Here is a 25,619-nt window from a genome sequence, read left to right as displayed (position 1 = left end):
TGTGAGACAGAGTTTTGCTTTGAAAGGCTGCCATGTTTGCAGTTTCACTCATCATTTTGTTTCAATAAAGTGGGTTTGATCCAAACGAACATAAACAAAAGCAATATAATAATGAAAACAACTAATGTTACCTATTATTTTTTGATATTAAGTAATACCACTTTTTAAAGAATATGTAATAAATATGTTATTAAACGTCCTGAGTGCCAAACACTGTTCACAGCAGGTGGCAATGTTGATCAAAAACAGTGTAGGTTAATGATGTAAAGTGATGGCATCAGAGTCTAGCAGTGTGGAACATCAAGATGCTCACAGTGGTAACAAGAACAGGTTTTATTAATATTTTTAATACCATATATAATGCAATTGCATATCTTTGGCGAAAATAAATCTTCGTTAGCATACAAAAACCAAAAGCCAACAGCTTTAACTTGTTTAGCACTGTATTGGCCGCACAAAACGGAGCAAAGTAGTATAGCTAACTTTGCAACAAAATTTGGCAGTGGCAGAGTAATACTATTTCCATAAAGGTTGTGGATCGATTATTGCATCTCTCTTACAAGAGGAAACATAGATCAAGAATTTCTTTCAAAACGTTGGCATTTTTTCTGTTTAGCACAAAAAAAGGAGAAATTGATAACAGGAGGTTAGATTTTGTCTGTTACAAACATGCACTCATTCGCTTCATAAATAGATTCACTTGGAAGAGGATACAGGTTTGAGGAGGAAGCATGCAACGCTTTGAGTAATAAAACCTTCAGCTTGTCACACTGTCTTTCAGAGAAAAAAAAAAAATCTTGAATCACAATTTTCCAGTCTAACAGATGCAGGCAGGTCATTGTGGATAGGTATCTTGATGGTCCTCCATAGCCCAAACACCCAATCCCAGCAATCAACCCCCCCCCCCCCACCCCGAGTTACAAAAGTCTCTATATGGCTTTGTTCTCCTGTATGAACGATACTATTGCCATTTGTTTTGTTGGACAGGAATTTTCCCAAACAAAAAAGGCTCAAAATGGCCAGTGAACGATCAGATGAGGAGAAGGAGGCACACTGGGACACAAGATCAGGAGTCAGAGGTTAGGGTTCACAGGGTCCGGAGTATGATAGGGGCAAAAAAAAATTATCTTAATTTCCTGTTAAGTTTGTGCTCTTGACAGTACATTTGGAGCCCTCAAATTCAGCTGCGTATACCAGCGAGGTGCAACAAAGAGCCGGCAGCTTCCTTCAGCTCGTCATCTAGCTCCGGCTTGGCCTCACGTCGTGCCCTCTTGCGGACAGGCCACTTGATCGCGGGTGGGCGCCGTGAAGTCTGGTGGGTGCCCCTCTCGTCCCAGAGGTCGGAGTCCTCGTCACTGTGGAAGCCCTCGCTGCCAGCACGGCGGGACTGCCTGCGGTCACAGCCTCCCTCATCCAGAGAGGATAGAGACGAGGAGGAGGAACGGGAAGAGCAGCGCTGCAGGGCTGCGCTGCTGTAGTTGTGGTCCTGCTTTGGATCACTGCTCACCAGAAAGGCGTCGGGTCTGGAGAGGTCCAGTGGGCCGTCAGAATTGCCTGAGGAGGACAGAAATGGACAAACACTTAAGTAAACATTCAACTACAAAGTGATATTTTAAATTCTGATACAGCATTATAAAACCCACAAATGTCTCATATTAAAGTTAAGGAATAAGAATTGTACACACTTTAGCTGAAAAATGTATCTGAAAATAGAATTCTATTGTGACTTTACAGTAAACAGTTATTTTCTGAAGAAGAAATCAGACAAAGCACACACTGAAACGTTGGCTTTTGTTTACAAGTAAAAAGCAGAAGTGAGAAGTTGTTTCTGTTCAAAAGGGAAAAACTGATTTAAAAATAACTTGTCGTATGCATGAAAAATGATGCATCTTTCTCAAGCTTTAGCTGCTGTAGCACTCTGGAGCCATTCAGACAAGAATTTAGAAAAGAGAAAACATAATTCCACCATCATTGTAGCAATAGCGAGGCTCGTCTTTGGGCTAAGCTAAATAACCTTTGTTTACTCTCGTAGTTTCCTTAAGTAGTAATTTCTATAAGTAAAAAAATGTAATTGAAATCTTTTTTTCCATACAAGACCAAAAACATTTTGCTCAAACGAACTGGTGATATACACAAAACAAATCAAAGCACAAAAAAAATAAAAGAAGATTCAAGCAATGATAGGGTGGTACATGTCTGTGGAAGGAGACAAAGAGTTGGGAGAATAGGTGAAAGTATGGCTGCTTGTGGATTCTCTTACATGGGTCAACGTGGTGCCCGGGGGCAGAGTTTAAGAGCATCATGGCAGTGGCAGCATCAATATCAGACTCTGGAAGAGGAGAGAACATGCATGATGGTCAGTCCTAGAGTGTGAGGGCATGGTAGCATGGGCTCTCTGCTAGGACTGGGGGGGGGGGGGCTAGACTCCTCTAATCATTTTAAACCAGAGATATAATGATCTGATCACTGTTTATTGAATGGATTGGATGAACATTAGATTCATGAAAACAAACCAGAGGATATTGAGAGTCATCCAATCTCTACAGACCTGACCAAGTGTCTAAAAGCCTCACAGCTTGCTTCTGGTGCTCTAAATTATTAATGATTACAGTGAGACCAAGTGCTCGACACTCAGCATCAGCAGAACCTCTGCCTGTCGTCAAGGTTACAAATCTAAGAGGCAGAGGAGGGAACGAGGAGGCAGAGACATTGACTGGGAGCTCTCAACAATATGGAATACATGAGGCATCAATGACTGGAAAGCAACAAATCAAACCAAGAGTTGAGGGTAAAAGCACGGTGATGCTGAATGTTCTGGGACTGAAATGTGCGAAGGCAACATAATCAAAATACTGCACAAACACAAGCTAGAAAAAAAAAAAAAAAAGGTGCACCGATTGAAATTTATGTTGAAAGGCAAGCAGCTTTTATCACATGAATCCAAACTTGAAAACAGATACGAAGTCACTTCGCTCTCACCTTTAAATGAGCAGCCTTCTAGAAAGTGGTGGGGAGGTGAGGAGGCACTGTGGAAGGAACGCAGACGACAGATACAGAAAACATTCAAGTTATTTGAAAAAGGGGTTTTATGTCAAATCAAGTGGAAAAACTTCTTGAATAAAACAAGAAAGCCAGTTAGAATATGTTTTGCATAGGTCGATTGATTATGGTTTACCGGGGTGGGGAGGCGGGTGGTGTGCAGAAGGCATGTGCGGCAGGGAAGTGCTGCTTCTTAAGGGCTTGGATCAAGTTGGGGCGGTACTCTGGGTCCACACACCAAAGAGAACCTTTTCCATTGGCCTGTAGGGATGAGCAGGGACATTTAAACTATCATCAATGTAAGGAACTTCCCTGACAAGACACAAGGAAAAGTCTGATATTTACGGGAACATAGGGTTTGACCAAAAATTATTATTTATATTTCTTCTTTCTTTACAAAATTCCTGTTAGTTTCCTTTTAACTAAGCACATGTTTACAGCATTTATACAGCTGACTGCATTGGCAAAGCAGAACTTGTGATTATGTGAAATGTGTGTAGTTAATATTCATGTCGGCTTTTTCACTGCCATAACAAGTGTAAGACTACAATTTGTCTGAACAAAAAGCCCCTTTAAACACAAAATGCTAAACTTTTATTTAAAAAAACACTGTTTCTTTCTCTTAGCTGACACAGTAAACGGAAAAATCAACACAGTCATGGGTCGCATTTCATTATAGTGTCCTCATTTTGCACAAAAAAAAACCCTTAAGGCAATAGTTCTGAGACAAAGAGAGCGGAACACAGCAAACGCATGAGAAAGAATTCCTTAACAGCTTCAACAGAAGGAGCAAATAATTGCAGCTCTAAGTGAGGAATGAATGTGTCTCATGGTGATGTGTGCAGGAGTGTGTTAACTGTCACTTTATCTGATGGCAGCGTATTCTTGCCCAGCCTGGGAGGAGAATGGAGTGAGGAGGGAGGGGAATAACCTTGACTCAGATTACCAACCAGCCCTGATGCAGGAAGAAGGAAATGTCTCTATGGCAACGGAAACCACCAGCCAGTGTGTCATGTGAAACTATTGCTGGTCTCTCAGCAGACGAAGAGCCCACACTTGCTGTGCACCTGCATGCTGAGCGGTCTGCTCTGCACCATGTTTGCCACTGACTGAGCGCTAACCTCCATCCCATGGTGGGAAAATATCAGGTCTTAGCCAGACACAGTTTTGGCACCACACACTATACTGGGCACAAGTCTGAACTCAAACCGAAGGCTCAATATGGCTAGCGTTGTGTCACTCCCTGTATTAATTATAGTAACATGCAAATGATGCTACGTATACTGGTTTGACACAGGCCTGAGAATGTCTTCCTGAGGATGTTTGTTTTGGTGTTTTGGTATTAATCTTTAAAAGAGCTAGCTCCAATTTCTTCTCCTCACCACATTTTTCAACACATATAAAGCCAAAAAGCTAAATGTAAACTGCAACCAGTAGGAAGTGAATTACCAATTTTACAACTCATCAATCTCATCTCAGAGTGTTTAAGCATTTGTCACAAACATGTGCAAATGAGAAGGCCAACTTCTCTATTTTACACCCTTCTGTACACGAAAAAGCAGAATCAGGCTGACATTTCTTTCCTGTATGTCATGTTTGTTTAACTCGACTTGCCTTGTTCTGACAGTGGGATTCTTCGTACCCTGGTTAAAACAATTGCACTACCTTGCAGCGGATCAGGAGATAAAATCCTATCTTAGTGTGCTGTGTTTGCATTTTCTCTGAAGGAGGATCCACGACCTTGACTGGATTCCCCCCTCATTGCAGCAGAGACAGTGGGTCCTGCAGATGTGTATTACAGTCCCAGACACTATCACATGAGACACACTGCAGCTTCACACAGCGACACACAGGGACTCACTCTACTCAAACAGTGTGTTGCTGTATGAAGCTGTAACCACGGTAAGTAAAGTGGACAAGTATTGATCTATGGAAGATATGGTAAAATATGAATGTATACTGATCAATGTTGTGTTCTCAGTGTGTACAGGTTTGGGCTTTGTGTGCAAACCTACCTTTCCCAAACTCCTCTCCACCTTGCGGAAGCATTTGTTGAGGGACAAGTTGTGACGAACTGAGTTCTTCCAGCCAGTGGGAGCATTTGAGAAATAAGGGAAGTGCTCAAGAATCCAGCCATAGATTTCTTTAACAGGCAGAGACTTGCTGGGAGACTGCTCAATGGCCATGTAGATGAGCAGAGAAAAAGAGAAGGGGGGCTTAGACTTCAACGAGTCCCGCTCCCTACTTCTGCTGTGTGCTGAGGATGAGGAGGATGTAGGGCCCTGGCTCGACCCGTAGTCTCCCTCTATGTCAAAAAGGGGGCTTCCACTGGGCTGAGCTTCGGGGCCCCCAAGTGTGAAGTTCTGAAGCAGGTTCTCGTGAAGCCAGTTGAGGTTGGTGAGCTCCTCGTCCTCCGCGCCTCCAGTGCGATCCACACTGGTTGCCAGTGGACTGGATGCGCACTCTGCCTCGGGCAGTGTTCCTACACCACAGACACCTCTGAGCCCCGTCCGCTCCTCTTGCATACCGGGGATTTCCGTTTTCTTATCTGGTGACATTCCAATGATTGGACCCATTAAACCAAAGAGGTCTAGAGGGAGAGAGAAAGAAAAGAGGTTGTTGTTGAACTCAATTTCAAAGTGTTGAAATAACTGGATGTGGCATACTGGACTGATATGCTCTTCGTAGCAATGACCTTGTTAGTCTATGTTTTCCCTGAGGGCACAACCCCTGTAGCTGTGTCTGTCTTGCCTCTATTGTACTTGCTGACCCTCTCTCTCTCAATGCCCCTCTTCTCCGCTCCTGACGAGGACAGAGAGGCCCTCAGCTCCCCTTCCCCTCTTCACTCAAGCCAAGGAGCTTTGAGAAGGTCCTCTTAAGCAACTGAACCAACTTAAGGCTCCACTCCTCAACGCCCACCTCACTTCCTGACAGCCGCTCGTTATGTATAAATGAGCATGAAACCATCCAATAACTGCAGGGACGAGTGGAAAGCCTCCATCTTACAGAGGGGATGGCTCTTACAGGCTGATCTCCCGCAATCAGACAGGATCAAGTCTCAATTTGTCACATGCCAGATTAAGTGGTGTGAAGGGGCTATAGCTGCAGTCAGTCATTGAGAATTGAGAAATTCAATTTTGCCAGGAGCCCTGTGTCATTAACAAATTCCACCAAAGTACTCTTAATAATGAGACCATTTTTACATGAGCTCGGAGGAACCATGTCATCTTGTGTAACATTTAGCATTTTAATTGAACCAAACGTTCAGCATGTACTGTAGTACAGGTTTCGACACGATATACAATATTTCTACATCTCCTACCAACACAGACACCTGCATGATTGAGCTAATTTACTGTGGTCTTGCACATTGGTTGGTGAGGCCAAAAGCTCACAGAGATCACTCTCTGACTCAGCTACCACCAACCTTTATGAATTGGGTGTCACCATGACAACCATGTGGTCCCTTAAACTAAGAGCAGAAATCCCACATACAGTCAACAGAAAAATAGGTAATCTAACAAGTTGCCCTGTGTTCTGGAGTGGTCCTGAATGCTCTGGATCCACACTAAGAAGGGAGTGGGATTTTCAGGAGAGGAGAGGGAAGGAGAGGTGTGCGGTGAATGGGTATATCTTTCCATATCTTAGTGTAAGAACTGGGTCAAAGAGAAGTGTTTGCACAGTGCGAAGTACTAGCGAGGGAGTGTACAAACACTGGCACACAACAATCAGTTTGTGAAAGCAAGTCAGCAGGACAGGAGCAGGAATAAGAAGCCATTAATGCATTTACAAAATGACCACTCAACTCTGAATTAGGGGAGATACATAAAACAGACAGAGGCACTTCAAAATCTAGTGCCATGACTTTTTTTTCAGCCTTAAACACATTGTACATTTTGGTTTATTCTATAGATGGCTTCAATTTGGCTACATTGTGTTCCGCATTCTTATGCCTGCCAATCCTCTACTGCAAGCACTGCTGTAATTTCATTTTGGTACCACGTGTACCTCTTTGATTTCGCTCACAACCGAAGAGGGAGTAAGTCAAAGAGGTTCCCAGACCAAAATGTAAAGGGACAGGCAGAGTAAACAGAGGAAGCAACACAACAATAGGGAAATCCTTTTTGCGCAATAAGACCAAGACAGAAACAGCAAAGTGAGATCCAGGGACTGAGAGGAAGGCAGAGGGAGAAGGGAGAGTCAGCTGAGGCCTAGCTGGTAGGTAGGCTATGTAAAGTCTAGGATGAATCACAGCTCTCAGCAAAATAGTGCAATGAGGGGCAGTGAGCGAATTGCCCATTTGTCTATTCTCAAGGGACAAAACACAAAAAAGATATTCCTTGACACAAAAGGTTCCTGCTCTGAATGTACCCTTCAAATTTAAGCCTATATTGAGCTGTGCATATTTTTTAGTAACTGTTTAGGTAAAGTTAGGGGCATATTTTCAACAATGTAATAAAGAATAGGGGTTGTGTTGACATATTTAAACAACATAGTTAAAAGGAAAAAGAATGCAGCCAACTGACCAACCATGATGCCCTACTTTGGGCTGTTCATGATGAGTTTAAGCCAAGCCTACATCATGACCCACGTGTTGTGTTATATTATCCAATAAATCCTGATGACAAACACTTAGCTCTCAGCAAACAACAAGCTAAAGCCCCTTTTCAACTGGATAAAAAAACAAAAACAAAAAAAACACATAACCTCATTTCTGGGTCAAATAAATCTACATGGATGGTACTTTCTTGGATGTGTTCTTGAACATGAACGGGACAAACATAAAGGCAAACTTCTCCACTGGGTCTACTTGCATTTGAAAAACCTGTGTGTCGAACCAGAACTTATGGTCTATAAGAGGTATAAGACAGGTCAGCCAAAAAAGGCCTAAACTGCATCAGGACCCCTGCCGATTAAAAACTGTTTTTTATAGTCAGAGAGAGTCAACTGTAAACACAACTTTATTCCTCTTTTTCTGTGTATTTGTTTATCTGTTGTGGCTGGGGAATGGAAATAAGGCATGCCTGGAGTAAAGTGTCAGACTGCTGATTTACCTTAAAAGCACCAGAGAACTGCACCTCAGTTCTTCCACATGGCACTGACCTCTCAGTATGGCCCTTGGGTACCAGACAGCGCTTATCCTCTTTTGAGTGGATGCTCCAGAAGAACACATTTGAATATCAACAGACAGGCAGGGTGGACAGATGAGAAAGCTGCTCCACATCCAGCCAAACACAGAAAATGTTTTACCATGACTGCAGCTGGTCAATAACCACTGTTGTTGCGATGATCGCAGTTATCATTGCTCTTATGAAAAGGCATCAAAGAGAGGCGGCTATGAATGCAGTGAATGATGGGATGCTAGAGTGTAAAAAGTGAAGAGGGGAGAGGGAGCTAATCAGCCAAACTGGCCTGTTGACTGTAGCTCATCCTTGAAAATATACCAAAGCTGCTATGGAGCTGACCTGATGGCTCATCTGCAAGTTAAAATAGCCCAGCGCACCGCCAGCCTCATCATATTCATGTGCAAACAGGCAGGCACTAACAGCAGGTGCCAAGGCACATTTTCCCCTCTTTCAAACTGCTCTTTTATCCTGTTAAGCACTTAGCCTATTCAAAAATACACAAAGACATATGGAGATAGCTTTAAGTGGCAAATCAAGCCGTTGATGTGTCAAATATGTACAGGGGATAGTAAAGGAGATGATAGTGGCATCAAAATGAAGAGGTTCTGGTTGGAGATGTTTTCTGGGAGCGAATCTCACAATCAGGACTCAGTTGCCACGGCAGCCAGTGTTGTAAGGGAAGCAATTGTGCTCACGTCTGTGCATGAAGAGAGAGCTAATGTGGGGAGATCAATACAGGCGGAAAACGCTGAGGCCAGCAGTCTGCTGCTGTTCTCCACAAACCTGTCTGACAAAGAGTGGCGTGAAAGACAACAGCCATCCTGGACGTCATAGCACTTACTGACTAAATGACATTACGGCAAACTTTTATTATTATTTACCATGTAATAAACAAAACATGACAAATGACCATTTTCATGTAAATGATGAAACAAGATTTCAGGAGGGAAAAAAACTAGAAATAAATAGAGTATGTAACTGCCTGTTAATGCTAACACCACACCCTTTCCACAAGAAATAAACCACCTGACACAAATCAGTTACACCTCTGTAATAAATACACAAAGGTGTGTTGCAGAGCCCAATGGCAAGGGCTGTAATTTGAAACCCTAACTGATATTTAGGTGACTACTCAGTCAGGCTGGAGCTCTAAAACTGTGAATGAGACAAAGAAGGACTGAGTTGTAGTGGGAGAGACGGGGAGAGCGATAGAGAAAGAGGCTCTTCCAGAACAACGAAACCAAGTGTCAGTGTTCTATTTTATGGGCGGGTCAAATTGTACCATAACAAATAAAGCACCCATTGACAAGAAGGCTAATCGGGCTACTGTTAAATAATACATTTCTAAATTAAATTACTCAATGGATTAAAATGACACACTCTGTGGCCGAGGTGAAGAAAACAGAAAAGGCTTTTTTTGCTTGCAAAAAGAATCACGATTGGCCCTCAGCTCATACAAAGGAGCGGTTGTTTTTGCTCTCGTCATGTTTCAGAAGTGCTCAGTATTCACCTCACAGCCTCAAACAGAGGACCGGGAGGGGAGGAAACACCTCCCGCCTGTTGAGGAAGTTCATTTTCAGAAAACAAATTCAGACTTCACACAGAGATAGTTTGACTTGTTCGGCACCAAAAGAATGGAGTCGAGCAGCGAGGTGGCACTCGTCTAAGTGGCAGGATCTACTTTGGCAATCTATGAATTCCACCATGATGTAGCTCATAGAGTCACAGGCTGATGCAATTACTTAACAGCTAAAGGGGGAAAGCAAGCTAAACAGTGGTTCATGATGATGATGTTCATCCCGAGACATTGATTTCACACTGAGTTTTCAAGCTCAAACTCACTGTACTGCACTTTGACTGTCAACAGAGATGAGGCCTTCCAAAGTACATGCCTTCCCCCCAGCCAACACTGCAACCTTATCTTTTGGGTCATGTGGCCTGTGGGTTCAGTATGCAAACACTCGTCACCAATCAATGTAAACAACAACCACAAATACTTGAAACTTACAAAATCAGCACTAATTTCATTAGACAATTTGCTTTACAAATGTGTCTTAATGCACAAATCCTAGTAATGAATCAAAGAAAGGAGGTTTTATTTTTAAGTTTCAATACTATGGGAGCTTAGCTGAGGTTTCAACATCAGCCCCCTCCGGAATGTTCTATGTAAAAGATTACCTTCCATGTGAGTGCTAAAAGTGTTTGTGATTTGTGCACAACAAACACAAAAACCACCAGGGAAGAGAAATCAAGAGACAACTTCATTCTTGAACTCAAACACTTGTATCTGCATTTTACAGCCATTTGCAACCATTTACTTTTACTGTATTCCTGTTCTACAACACAAACAGCTTTAATTAACACTGACATTTTTGGTTCAACAAGATACAAGCATATCAATAAAAAAAAGCTATAAAAGATGTATTACTTCCACCAAAGAGGTCATGTTTTAGTCTCTGTCTGTCTGTTTGGGAGCAGCAAAGCTTAAAAAGTTAAGATAGATTTTTATTTTTATTTTCTCCAGGGTGTAAGTAGCTCAAAGAAGAAATTGAAATTAAATTTTGGTGGTGATACAGAAATGGGCCGTCTTTTGAGTAACACTGTGGGAAACGGAGTGGCCTTGGTGCTCTTTTTGCTCTCTGTAGTTGTTCACTGTTTTTAGGGCAGGGCAGTGTATAAATTACTTTCTACTAATTAGTGCTACTCCACATTTGTTTTTCTAAAAAAAACAGTTGATATCAGTTGTAATGAACATGGGGCAACATAGTGAAATCAGAACTAGAGGGTGCACAATCACACAAAGAATAATTACACCTGTCCGTGCCTTACAATCTCTGTCACACCTTCAGCTCAAATTAAGTTTCATCTTAAATTAACTGAAATCTTCTGACAATAACTCAGAAATTTTCTGACAATAACTCAAGAAATTTTCTGACAATAACTCACCATAGAGTTGTGAGAACTATGCCACAGACCTTTACAGAGAACAAAGCTCTACACATGTTCAACAGAGCATTGCTGCTACATCTGAACTCTGTATAATAACAGTGTGTGGTGTGTTATTTTTATGTTTACTTTTCATCAGACAATAACCATTGCTGTTCTAGAGGCAATATTGTCAAAGGTGGTGTTTTCTGGCACCTAAGTTTGCACTCAGTGTATCTTTTCTTCAGCCCCAAACATCCAAGGAGATCCCAACCCAGTCATTTGCACACAAGTTGGTGAGCCTGTGTAAGTGTTGTCATGCCATCATCAATAAGATAAATCTCGTTACTTCAGCCAGAGCTGACGAGACAAAGGCCCATTGTGACACAGGACACAGCCATGTTTCCGTCTTCCTTTCTCTCAATCAAGGAAACGCTTACATGATTGTTGCTTTCAATGAGGCGGGCCCTAATGAGCTGTGTCTTGAGTCCACCCAGTCAACGTCAAATGAGACACGCACAGGACAGTCAGGGAGTTGGAGAGTGGAGGGGAAGGGAAGGGGGGCCAGTGCAATCAAGAAATAACTGGAGTGAAGGAAGAGGTGCCACAACAGGAAGAGCATTGTAAATATGCCCACTTTCACAATCAACAACAATTGTGACAAATAAAGTGATTCACAATTCAAACAATTCACACTGTGAATTTTCAGATTAGAAGAACCAAATCTCAACCTATTCACGTTTTTTGTTGACGTCATGAGAGTAACTACAATAAGTTGACCGCAGTTTATAAAATGGTGACAGCTGTTGGATGAAAAGCTTTTGGGATAAAAATAGATGTAATTAAGCTGCACCATGATCTCTCTGGAGACGATGAAATGATGTAAAAACATTAAAAGAGACAAATTGATCATCTTAGCTGAACAGGGCAAACTAACTAAATTCACAGCTACCACCTATATTTGATTAACAGAATGTCAAAGTGGAGTCCACACACTCCTGGGGACGTCCCCATTTCAAAAACATACAGGAGCAGGGAAAGAAAAGAGGAAAGAGGACATTTTTTTAATAAAAATATGAACTTTCTTTTACTGACAGTTATATACAGAACTGCATTTATAGTAAGCTTGTCTACTTTCACTTAATTTACAACATACTGTGAACAACACAAAACAGAATTATAGACATATATATACACACAATCACATACTTATTCAACCTCTAAATTAACACCACTATAAAAATCAAAGTCACAAGTGACTTGGTAATTACAGGTTATTCAGAGAACAACAGGTTAAAAATATAAGAGTTTTTTTCTGTTCAGTCAATCCATGAGAAACAAGGTTTGAACAGTGTTGCACAATCCCAAAAGTTTCTGCCACATGCCACAGGCTTTCGTAATGACAGCTAGTCATATACCAACAACAGACATGTTAGATTTTAGCTAACGCAGCCTATCCTTGGGTCAGAGTATACAATGCTGTGATAAAACTGATTACATGGCAGTACCACCATTTTGAACTACAGATTCTGATCCACTCTTGCTTGGACATAGGATAAGAGCCTGACACTACAATCCAGTACCAAGCAATTTCCTGATTAAAATGTTTTAAACTTAACACTCAGTACTACTTTGTCACAACTGAACAGGAAAATAGAGCTCAACTGGATTTCAACGGGTGGTCTCTTGTGTTATGCTGATTCCCAGTCATCATACATCCTTGTGTTTTGTAAACAGAACAGAAAACGCAGTGACTTCTCAGAAACAACTGTCTTAACCAAGTTGTAAAATTGGTAACTGGTTAGTTAACACGAATAGACTCTGATCTTATCTAATCAAAAAATGTTAACAAGCAAGTCAGGGTTTACTGCCAGGACTGTATGAAACCACCAACAGAAACCTTGACTCTTGGAAGCAATTGTCACCACAAGCAGTTGTAAATTCAGGTTATAAGTTGTGAACGGTTAAAGTTAAATTTCCCTAACAATGACAGGTACCTTTTTGAAACACTGTGATAAAAAGGCGAGAATAGTACACTGCATTAATTAGTATATAATACTGGTCAGTCTACCCCCATTTCACCTCTTGCCGAGATATAAAATATGCCAAACCATAACTGAATGGTACCTGTGGCACCTGCAATATTCCAGAAATTCTCAAATATCCTTCCAATAGTGTACAACAAAAATTCAAATCCTTATAGCTATTAAAGCCATTTCCAATCAGCAATAACTGCATCACTGGGTTAAGACAAGTCTTATTTATAGAAATGAATGCAAGTGTAGCAGATACTTGTCTATTCTGGGAGGCCAAAGTGCTTACCCTTCTGAGGCTTCGGTACATACCAACATGTACAGGAGTGGATACATGTTAAGACTACAAACAACAGACACCAGATGGTTTGACCTACAATATGACCATGGCGATTCTGGCAATAAAATAATGACAGGTTAACAACAACATCTATTTCTTTTTTTGTCTCTTTCTGTCCCTCACGCCCATGCTGCCTTTGTCTATTTACCACTGGGAAACTGACAACTCAGAAGATAGACGGTCACACCCTGAGAAAATGAAAACAAATGTTCCCATCAACCTTTCATAAATCAAACATATAAACAAAAACCTGTCCAAAAAAAGGTAGCAGGTAGTTGAAGTTGATCTATTCAATTATTAAGGGAAAAGGGCGTTGCACTCTGCTGCTTGATCCACTTGGAATCATTTGCAAAAACATTTGAATCTTAGACCGCTGGTGTCACTGGATGCTATTAAATCAACTCTGGCTGGAGATGATGACAATAGTTCCATGTATATTTGTGCTATTTTATGATTTAACTATGACCCGTGCGCATGTTCGTTCAAACTATGGATGGTTTATCCTTTTAGGCTCCTGTAGAAACAAGATGGTGGACTCGATTAAGCAAACCCCTTGTTTTAGTTACATATAAAAGGCTTGGTCTAAGGCTTTAATTAACAGGACTTAAATTAATAGCATAATATTTTGTTTTCTGTAAATGAATAATATATCAATATTTTATGATCGGGTATTTATTATTTTCAAAAATATATTTTAAAAAGCATTTTACAGATACTATGATATATTTTATTTTTAAGATTTTAATGAGGCTTTCCTGTTTAAATAAAAGTTATATTAAGGTTAAAAACATGTGTCCAACAGGATTAAGCAGAGATGTTTTTCCTGCACTCTGATATTATTGGTAGAGCACTCAGTATCTGGGACAATCTTGTGATAATCCATTACATCATGTGGTCAGCTAGCAAGCGTAGCCACCAAGCCGCTGCAACTGCTCATTGCGCCGTGAAATATTTTCAAGTATTTTTATACATAAGAGCGTCAAATGCAAATCTTAAAAGTGACACCAGCAAACACACTTTTATTAACGTGGCTGTGTGCTACACATTGGCAATTAGCGCTAAAAACAATAACATTTAACGGCACACTGGCATAAAAGCGAGTGGGAAAGATGAAAGTGGTGTTAGCAAAAAAACAACTAATATGCTTTGTCGCTAACGCTAAAGACGTTGTGACGTTTAAACACCACAGACTTCACACTACTACGCTCACGAGCGAGCGCTGCCAGGAACACAATGAGGAATACAAAGTTACGCGTAAAGAAGTGGAGACATTGCTCAACACTTCCCGACACGAGGCGGACATTTCTGAGCATTCGAATCGCACTTATAGTTAACTCAGTGTTGTTCAGCGATAATTCCGAAGTAAGTTGAATTGCCGTGACGTCAGCTCACCAGTACAAAGTCGCGGTGACGGACGCTCAGTGAAGGCGAATACAACCACTGCTAGCGTTAGCACAGCATTTCAACTGTACCGGAATATTAGTACACCTGCTCTACTTCCACATATCGAACCATAACAACGACTCGGTGTCGTGGCGATCCTTCACTAGCTTTACGCTTCGAGTCAACACAGAGAATTGAGGTTAACATTAGCTAGCTGACTGACCACATGCTGTCGCCTGGTCCTGCCATGCTGACTGCTCTAAGCAAAGTCACATTTACTTTTAGCTTGTTCGAACCAGAAACCGTACACCGCTTCAACAACACTCGTCATACAGAGGAAACATTTTTTTTAAAAAAGAACAAAAAAATGGTGATAAACTTACATTCATGCACGGCGTGCCTCGCTGTGGTGTGTGTGTTTAAAAGGACACGTTCGTGCGCAGCAGTTTATTCAGATGTCTGTCTCACACAATGTCAGAGATCAGACCAGCAGCTGCTTCCTCCATACACGCGGCGCGCGGATCACACACCGCACGGCAACGCTACCAAACCCTCCTGCCGTCGTCATGGCAACAGGTCCGCTCCAGCCAATCAAAATCCGATCCCCTCCTATCTCCCCTGGCAACTGCCGCAGCGCAGGAGCTCCGCGAACGCGCACGCCATCCCATTTTGCACCGTGCTTTCACTTCTATCGCCCGCTGCTTGTAACGTAATCTACAAATGAGGTTGTCGCTTTTTTTTAGTGTTTTAAACAGACTTAATCATTGGCGAGGCATCGCCAAGTGTAGGATAATAATGTGATTAACTATAAATACAATAAAGTGTGAATATGATCAAGTCGAAAAGGTCCCAAACACATATATTCCCGCGTTATTTGGGCTACACAAACACCTCGGGGCGGAGAGAAAGGATGTGTCACCACACCCAGTCTCATGACGATAGTGGACCCTCAACAAGGCCCCTCCTAGAGTAAATGATGATTCAAGGAGCATGAGTGACATGTACATTCACATCAGACTCGTGCTGGGTGATACCTGAGTGTTTGTGCAAAGCAATAAAGTAAAGAAAATAAATGGGAAGAGAAAGAAAAAGAGCACAGTTAGATTTGGCCAGAAAGTAAAAGTAATTTATTTTATAGTATCTATATCCTATCCAATCCACTTTATTTATTGAGCACATATAAAAACAGCACAGTTGCCCCAAGTGCTGTACAATAACATACATGAATGACACAGCTAAAAAATAAATAAATGAAGAAGTAAAAAATACATTAAAAAAAAAGTGAAAACACAACATCTCACATTCACAGGGCTATTATACGTCACATATAGCTGTGTTTGGATAGGAGTACTCCCAGAAAGGCTGTGAAACTTTTTTTTTGTGAGAGTGTCTCTTCCAGGCTATCTGTTGGGTGCAGCTTTACTGGCCAACTGACTTCACACCAAACTGTAACTTTCACATAATGGTGATACCTAACTCATCTCGCCAATTCCGTTTCATAAGCGTACACGAGTGGCCCTCTGTTGACTGATCTATTATCCTCTGTGTTTGCTTTAACTGTGTCTCAAACTCGAATACCTGCCGTGCAGCAGTGCTGCTGTAAATACTTAAGTAGTGGTGTCGATGCACGCCCATATTTTTCTACTTCTTTTCAACTGGACAAACAGGCTTTGCAGCAGCATAATGACTGTTATGTGTCAGAGTTAATGCCTGTCTGATATTGTGGGAAGTATTTTTTGTTGATCTGGAGCTTGTGGTTTTAACAGCAAAGTTGCCCCATTGACTTCTTCTTTATTTATTTTATTTTCTGTTACACTGTGATGAGTATCTATGTTTTAAAGTATATACAAGTCAGGTGTTTGAAGAGAGATTTACTGGCTCCCCAAACGCCTTCATTTTCATTAATTATTTAATTGATTCATTCATGTTTTTCTGAGCCATTGCGCAGGTTGCTGTGGCATCATTTTCTTGCACACTGAGCTATTCTTAGGGCCAGTGAGCAGCTTAGACTGTGTCCCATTTTCCCTTCAAGAATCACTCCCAGGGATGATGAAGTTGCAAATCCAGCAAATGAGAGAGGAGAACTAGATGCATGAATCACCAGGGAAACACTTGATTGAAGATGCCTTGAAAAGACAGATCCATTAGTCCGTGTGCCTGCAATGGTGCTAATCTGATTGTAAAACTGTTAGGCTAAAACAGCGTGCCCCACTGACCACCATCAGAGATGTTCACAACGGCACTGGAGCATTTCCTGCGTCATATAGCATGCTGTCTGACCAAAGAGCTGATGAGGGACTTCGGAAATTGACTTCAATTTGTATCAAAAGGGCTAGGTAAAGAATAGAAGGATTACAGACTTTGAGAGGAGTCCGTGTGAGGCAGTAAAAGTGGTACAGATGAAGAGATGAACAATAAAATGTTCTGCCTGTGATGGAGGGTAGTGAGCGAGTATGAATGAGGATGCAGCGTGTCTTAGCAGCCAGCCTATGGTGGCATAGTGGTCAGGAGGCCGGCTGCATTAATGGTCCATAAATCTGCGTGGACTGGCTGGTGTGATGCCGCCCCAGTGAGACCCTCTCATGTGGAAAATGAATCAGACCATTTTTACAGAGCACAAGTGTGGATGCTCTCACCCTCCCCTCGCTGCCAGTGAGCCGATAAGAGCTGCTGCACACGCACGGCACTCCATTTCAGCAGGTCTGGAGCTCATAAAAGTCTCTATTAGTGACAAGCCTTGTTTGTATGCTGCTCTTCATTCAATCTGCCCTCTTGCCTTTGTTGTTCTGATTCCTGTTTTCTTTTGTCTCATTTCACACAGCTTTGGTTTCTGCAGTGGGAACCCAAACACTTTGATGCACAGACAGTAAAGAGGTGAAAACAATATAGATCAAATCACATTTCAGAGGAAACTAGTTTTAAGACTTTGAACAAGATGTGAATCTGTCTAATCTCTCTTACTCACACAAACACACTGCTCTTAATAATAAGTTCTGTTTCTGTTACACTTTGGATGAGCCATTATTTTCTTCCTTGGTCAAGTGAGGTCACAAAGTTCAGCCACTGTCCTTGTCCTGGCAGAGGATTTAGATGTTCAAACAACCATCGGCAATTGTTATGGGAATGAAGATCAACAGACAAGTGGCACCCTGATCTAATTAGTTTGAACCGTCTTTGAAATGCGAAAATACAGGAGCCACTGTGAGAAATGTGACACAGATTAAAGAGGGCTAACACACTGAAACACACGCTACTGCATGTGCACACATGTGCGCCATGGCATTTCATGTTCCTAGGTAAGTATGGCCAGGGTGGTTACTAGTTAAACAGGTCGTATTTGCATTCTCTCTAGGACAAAAATGAAACTTGACTGTGAAGCTTTCCAGATGCCGCCTGCTGGGTTAATTGCACTAGAAGGAAAAACTGACGGTCAATGGGGGGGGGGGGGGGGATTTAACATATTTACAGTGAAAACAGTGTAAATATGTGTAGACCTGCATGCCCTTTAACTGTCAGCTGAGCAACCAGGCGCGGTCTGCCGTTTTAAATGCAACATTGTCTTTGTTCTTCAGGTTTGTTTTCCCTGGAGCCTTTGCCAGATTCGGCCTGCAGTTATCCTCATGTGGAGAGTGTGTTTGCCTACAGGAGCCTTTGTTTGACAATCCTTTGCTGCTAACTGGGTCTTATGAATTGTGTCAGCAGTGCAGCAGTGGGCTGATTGTCTGTTATCTGTCAGCAGATAACTGTCACCTTTAATGCACAGGCAATAAAATACTCAACATGTAGGGCAGAGGAATGATCCTTTCAACAGTGAAGCAAATATCCTGTAATTCAGTATTGATTGAGTCTATTTGTTCAGGTTAGATTGGACAGATGCTTGTATAAACAGGTCCAAGTGTCTGTTCCAGTAGAGAATTAAGCGTACCAACATTAACCAAGCACTGTAAATTTAATTTCCTTCATGGAAAAGAAGCCAGCACTGTAACTAACTATTAAGTAATTAGTTTTATTGAGCTCAGTAAACAGTGAGGTAAACAATCATGTAAAATATTTGTAATGACGCATTCACTAAGCAACAGAGACTTCAAGTATACTTACAGTAGACCTTTAGTAACCACTCCAAAAAATAAACGATGATTCATTGCTACCTGAAAAGTTCAGGTTGTAATTAGTGACAGTTTGACAAGCTTGACTGTACCAAGTGAGGGACTTGTTCCACCTAGTAATGAACTTTGGTCCCGTTTTTTTATTTCATTGCCTTCAGTGTTGTTCTTTATTGACCAATATCCATGTTATCCCTGGCACTTTTAAGCACACTAAAACGGCATGACTCCCCTTTTAAAGACTTTCAAATGGCCCTGCCATACAATACACCACGTGCAGGGGGCAATTGAATTAACCCATTGATCTCTAGCTGTTCTATTGCCCAGCTAAATTTTGTTATTCAGCCTAAATGACTGCTTCTTGCAGGCAAATGAACACTTGCAGTCAATTAAGTGAGAAGTAAGAGGGGGATAAAGGAAAGATGTCCCACTCTGACATGTACCTGCCATTTAAAATGGCCCATCAGCGATGTGGAGTCGTGAAGTCTGTTCAGCCAATGAGTTCAACGTAAACAACAACACAACACCAGAAGCTTTGTTTCTTCAACACTCCCTTATCTTTTTACTGCATCTGGTCCTCCCCGCCTTGCCTTGGTCACAGACACACTTTATCTTGTGGTACAATGGTCGTCTTGTGCCTGGCAGTGTTGTCTGGCACTACCAGCTCTGCTAGTGGGCTATGACATGTATGAGGGATTGGTAGTTCTCCTTGAGCAGTGTGAAAATGTGTGTGTGGATGTTTCCTCATGTGATGGTGATCATTTTTAACTTGTATGTGCAGTTTTAAATTAATCGCTGCAAAACCTGTGACCACATGTTGGTGTCTCATTGTGTTTTTCCACCGGCTCTACTCGCCTCGCCATGCGGTTTAAGTAGCGTTTCCACTAGCATTGTACCTGGTATCGGGTACTATTTTTAGTACCTTCTCAGACAAGGTTCCAAAAGCGTGCTGAGTAGGTACTATAAAGATGATCGGTCAGACTGCCGGCCACTGACTGGCCAGAGTGCCGTCACAGGGAGAGATGTCCCACACACAAATCAAGCCGAACAGCGCCTAACTGTAGATCACTTAAAACTACTAAACAATCCTAAAAACGTGGGTTTATCTCCAACAACGACCAGGGAAATCTACATATTTAACAGAGGAGTCTGGTGTATTTAGGGACAGCGCCGGCGATCGTGAGCGGCATCACAGACCACTGCCGCTGTAGTCTGTGGAGTAGGAGGCTGTACTCTGGAGACGTGTGAACAGAAATCAAGCCGAACAGTGCCGAACTGTAGATCAGTTCAAACTACTTCACAATCCTAAAAACGCTGGTTAATCTCCAGCAACTGCAGGAGTCTGCTGTAAAGTCACTAGTCACTTGTGTGTGTGTGTGTGTGTGTGTGTGTTGCGTATAAAACGAAGTCACGCAGTTTCACTCAGCCGTGCAGCCGTTCAGTGATTGCTGTAAAAGTAGGTACTTTTTTTGTAGTGGAGATATAACCTAATCGTGGTGTGCCGTGCTGAGGCGAGTAGAGCCGGTGGAAATACACCAAAAGTATCACCAATCTCAAACCCTGAGGTTATCAACGGTCAGGAGGGTATATTGGCCGAAATTGAATATGCTGCTACCGACTGTATAAGTATGTTTATGTACATGTATAATGTACACTTTAAAAAATAAAAATTGTTTGGGTTCATGGCTTAGAATAAACTATTTATATGTTCTCTCGGCAAGGGCCTTGCTTTACTGTGGCCACCATCTTGCACGGCCATGCATCCAGAGCGTCTTAAGTGGAAGCTTATTACGCAAACAAAGAAGAATGACATCATCTCTGGTAAGCGAAGGCTTCCATAATTGCCTGACATGCTTGGGCAAGGGAGGGATGAGCTGAAGAGTTGTCTTTTTTTTTTTTTTCCCACAAGATGTTTTTAATTCTTACTCATTCTTGTGACCTTTAATTCAGCTGTGACGTCTGTACAATGTCAGAAGTAAGGTGTGTGAGAATAATGCACTGGTGGCAAAACCAATGCGAACATAACAATATTAACCTATTTACAGTTCATTTGTATGAAAATGCTGTGTAATAAGCATGTTTGGAACAAGGCAGGTGGCATCGATGAAGGGGTTCATCCGACACGGCTGTGTGGATGTCTGCTTATGATGATACAAGTATGTGCGTTGTGTGTCACATACAAGCGCACGTATAAAGTGAGAATGACCTGATGCCTGAGGGGCAGAGCATAACCTGCCTGGGTCTACAGAGAGCCTGGCTGACTGTAAGCGGGCACACGGATGTATAGTGTTGAGAAAGTGGTGCAGTGCTTCTCTGTGCCTGGCTGAGCACTGGGTAATGAAGCATGGCTTAGAAGAGAGGAGAGGAGTGTGTCTGCAGGGTAGGCATGGCCCTCGTGTTCCTATGCAACCAGGGCGGATGGCTAGGTGATGCAGGACCGCCTCTGTTCTACTTAGTTGTCATGCTGCTGCCACACTTTCTTTCCCTTGTTCTGGTTTGCTGTCCCTTCTTCCTCCCTCCTCTCCCATCCTTTTCTCCTGCAGCACATAAATGTGATGGTGTCAGACATCATCCCTCAGTTTGCCCGGTGCGCCCCCCCCCCCCCCCCCCCCCCCCACCACCATCCCCACCCCACCACAACCATGTGACAATATACAAAAGGTCGTAAAGATAATCAATGAACATTAATCCACATTATCATGTCATGTCATATCATTATCAAACGAGAGGGAATTAATCTGGACAAAGACTTTGATGTGATTGAATCTGGTAAAATCGGATCCAATCAGAAATAACCGGTAAAAAACCCAAAACATGCTTGAGTATTTGTATATTATTTTCGTTTGTTTAAATTAGACTCTTGCTTTCTCGATTGATTTCTCCTCCTTCCTGTCTGTGAAACAGTTGGCTGCACTTGCCCTTTCAACCGGAGGTCTAGTGAGAGCAGATGTGCTTTTGTTTCAGGTGTGGTGGGCTGGCTGTGATACTTTCCATAAGCAGAAGTGCTTCTTCTTTTGTATTTGTATTTACACTTTGGTGGATGCATGTAATGAACAAGTTCAGTCATTCAGACGAGGGTGTTCATATGAGCAGAACATTGGAGATTAAAAAAACAAAAAAACAGGTCATGGTGTCAAACTGTGTGTGTGTTTATGAGTCGGGGGGGTGTTTATGGTTATTATTTCAGAACTTGCCTTTACAAGAGTTGGCAGTTCATTGTCATTAAGTGTTAGTAAACTAAATGACAACAAGAGAGAAGCAAAAGACAACCTGCCATTATCCTCTGTGACTGATCCTCATCCGAGACACAGCATTACACCATTACAAAGACAAACTCTAAACATATTATCATCTATTGTGCAGCCACACATTTTCTGTGGGCAACAAGTGAAGATCTATTCTTAGCTGATGGCCTGGGCTTCTGCACTTTCTGTTCCTGCTTCTGATACGTTGAATGGATTGAGGTGTGATTCAGTCCTGCCAGGTCTGACTGTGCTAGTGTAGCCTGTGTCCAGCTGTATAGACGGTGGGGCCCATCGACCATCTGTCCCCCGACCAGCAGATTCAAGGCACTGTCCCCAGAGCAGAGAACGAGGGGGTGGAAGCGATATGAGGTCGGATGGGGGAATCAGCTTTGTGTTGCCATAAAGCTGTCTTTCCTCTCTCCTAGCAACGGCCTCCCATTTCCTTGGTTTTGGGTGGCATGGTCCTGTTGGTCGGTGTGCAAGGCCCCCTCACTTACTCTCTCTGTCCTATTTATGGTAATGAGCCATCTGCCCTCTCTGTAACAGCCGCCCAAATAGAAGAGAGGCTGGGAGGGGGGTGTCTCTGACAGACAGTCAGAGACAAAGACGCTTATCCTGTTGTGTCTGCCTCTGCACCAGTGGATGCCTTCAGATATGGATAGGATTCAGTGATGGCCAAGAATGGAGACAATCCTACAACATGTTCATCCTGTTACAAGGAAGAATGCAGTGTGTGTGTGTGTGTCTGTGCGTGCGTGCGTGTGTAAGTAGACAGAGAAAGTGATGGAGACAGAGAGTGCTACCACCTGCAGGTCAGTACATTAGGTTGTTAGACACAAAGAGCATTTGTATTTTTAGTGACCCCTCCCCAAGCACACTCACCCACAATATTACACAACGCTGCCATTATTGAGAGCCGCTATATGGATGCACCTTTTTAACTTGGTGACACAGGAGAGTGGTGGGCTCACCAGCCAGTGCTGAGCCACCCAGCATTCAATAGACCTCTGTTGCCACTGGATACTAGATTGGTTACCAAGCCAACACATGTGCCTCACTGTCATATCTCCTACATATTAGCATCAAAAACAATAGATCTTGACAGTTAAGATGTCTGTGTTTTAAGCTGTAAAGGTACCTTTCAGTATATTTGTCTAAGAGGGTGAGTGCTCTGGTATAATAAAAGATATTTTGTCAGTCCATCTTTGTCATCGGAGGAACACAGCTAGTGGAGTGTGAACAGAAAGGTAATTTGTGTTGTCACTGAAAACACCAAAGAGTAATCACTTCGATAAAACTGCAGATTTAACAATAGATGGCACAGCAACTATAACAAGAACTTTTACTTAATGCGAACAATGGGTTTCTTATAGTACCATTTTCAACACAAGGTGATCCCACTGAGGCCAGCCAACATTAACCTCATCAGACAGACAGACAAATGGGTCACTGACCACAGAACAACAATTTACAGATGGTCCTGCTGACAGGCCCATGGTTGAGTGAAAGCACAAGACACAATGGGAACGCACACAGACAAAAAAATATACAAGTTTGTATGAAACAACAGCATTGCATCAGTTGTGCATATGCTGCCACCTAAAGGCAGTTGCAATACAGTTTTACAGGTACTTAATGAATCAGTGGAACTGTATTAATTTAGATGAGCCATTACATGTGCCAATTAATTAGCATGTTGTCACCACAGGGACATATTGATATCCTACTCACATACAATGCAATGCTGAAAATAGCTGCTATAAAAATGGGGTTCGGTCAGTCAAACAGGAGGTCATGGTTCAATGTATTTAATGCACACAATCAGTAAATGACAAACCACACTACTGTTGTCATGGCAGCAGCCTCTGGGGCAGGAGGTCTTGGAAGATAAAAAAGCAGGGCTTCCAGTGCCTGAGACGAATTAAAACACTCATATATGTACATCAAACAAAACAAACTGGTGTTTCAATTACGGCGTTAAAGAAACTCCAGGGTGAGGCATCATTAAGACAAAGGAGAGAAAAAAGACACAGACAAAGGTAAAGTGTCATGTGATGCTCATCTTACCAACACATGTAGTGAATACTTAGAGGTAGAGGTGAAGAGACATCTAGTGGACAAGCTGTCTACTACATAGATACACAGAGTACAGGTCAAGTGTCAATTGTCTGTTTTGATTAGACATGAAGTGAACTTATATATGCAGAACATTAAAAATAAAATTAAATAGCTAATCATATGTTGCAAAAAATATGCATTCATTTCTTTTCAAGCTACTATCACTCTTGTCAGTGTAAAATGGCAGAATTACACACACATACTGTGTTTGGAGTATGTCAACAAGTCGGTCTGATTAAACAAATTTTGTTTAATGAGATCGACTTGTTGATTTGTTATCTCATGCATTCCCTTTATAATGATGATATCAACACAAACAGACTAATCACAATCACACATCAGAGTAATTACCCATTGATTACATGATTAATCATGCGATGATTAATCAATGATCCACATAATAAGTTGAAATTTAAAAAAAAAAAATAGTATTTACCTGTCCAACTGTTTCAATGTCCACTCACTTATGGATTCCATTTTACATTTGGATCAGGACACAACATTGGTATTTTGTATTCTGGGTCATGCAAGGTCATGGGGGTTGTCCCGCTTCCTCCCACAGTCCAAAAACATGCAGAGATTATTAATCAGACACTCGATAATTGACAATTAATGGACAATTGAGTGTAGGTGCAAATGTGAGAGTGAATGGTTGTCTGTTTCTGTGTGGCCCTGCAATGGACTGTGACCTGTTGGGGACTGGGGACAGAAGAGACAAATCACGTTTAACATTTCAACAGATCTATTGGTCTACCACTGTAAATCATGCAACAAGAATTTTAAACCACTCTAGTTAAGCCTTTTTCAGCACTGTATCATCACAAGATATTAATGTTATTATTAATAAGGGACACGCGGGGTGAGCCAGGCTCAGAGTTACAGGGGGCTGTCACATTTTGATTCAGCTTAACCAACAAAAATGGTTCACTTTAAAATAATAGTTTGGGATTAAACAATAGTTTTGCGATAAAAAATTTCACAATGTAAACCACATGCAAAGGCTTAATGGCAGAAAGCATTGAATACAAACCTCCTCCATGTCTGTATGTAGCAGGCATCCTAAGCACATACCTCCACAAGCTCCTCTAAATATGAGTGAAAAGTGGCTTATTATAAATCTCCTCAAAATACTGAGTTCAAGAGCATGTGAAGTGAAAACCCTCTATTTGACCCAAACACAATGGAGGGCACCACACACAAATTTGAGGAGCTACTCTTAGACTGCATTAACTTCCATGTATTTTAACAGCCTACACAAAGCATTATCCTTAACATTAACCTTAACCAGTTAATGCCTAACCCTTACC

The 25,619-nt window shown here is 41.9% G+C and overlaps 1 protein-coding gene across 2 annotated transcripts; it reads right to left on the bottom strand.

Moving 5' to 3' along the window:
• Window positions 1-318: 318 nt before the first annotated feature.
• On the bottom strand, window positions 319-15,653 carry foxn2a (forkhead box N2a). 2 transcript variants are annotated; one of them, XM_058652071.1, is made up of 6 exons: window positions 15,230-15,650; window positions 5,055-5,629; window positions 3,176-3,300; window positions 2,980-3,026; window positions 2,261-2,329; window positions 319-1,554 (listed from the first exon to the last, which is right to left on the bottom strand). In XM_058652071.1, the coding sequence occupies exons 2-6, from the start codon at window positions 5,613-5,615 to the stop codon at window positions 1,181-1,183; spliced, it is 1,176 nt and encodes a 391-aa protein (XP_058508054.1). In that variant the 5' UTR covers window positions 5,616-5,629; window positions 15,230-15,650; the 3' UTR covers window positions 319-1,180. The 2 variants fall into 2 exon arrangements, with proteins under 2 accessions (XP_058508054.1, XP_058508055.1); XM_058652072.1 differs by lacking the exon at window positions 2,261-2,329 and having other exon boundaries at window positions 15,230-15,653.
• Between the last annotated feature and the right edge of the window lie 9,966 nt (window positions 15,654-25,619).

The sequence above is a fragment of the Solea solea genome, chromosome 15, assembly GCF_958295425.1.
Source record: "Solea solea chromosome 15, fSolSol10.1, whole genome shotgun sequence".
Lineage (NCBI taxonomy): Eukaryota > Metazoa > Chordata > Actinopteri > Pleuronectiformes > Soleidae > Solea > Solea solea.
The sequence above is the reverse complement of the archived record's forward strand: the minus strand, read 5'-3'. Positions and strand labels throughout refer to the sequence as shown.

Bases quoted from the DNA above. Each gene is read 5' to 3' on its own strand.
- foxn2a (XM_058652071.1), bottom strand. From the start codon at position 5,615: ATGGGTCCAATCATTGGAATGTCACCAGATAAGAAAACGGAAATCCCC. The intron at 3,027-3,175 runs GTAAACCATAAT...TTCCTTCCACAG, and splicing joins CCACCCGCCTCCCCACCCCG to TGCCTCCTCACCTCCCCACC. The intron at 1,555-2,260 runs GTAAGAGAATCC...TGTCCTCCTCAG, and splicing joins CGGGCACCACGTTGACCCAT to GCAATTCTGACGGCCCACTG.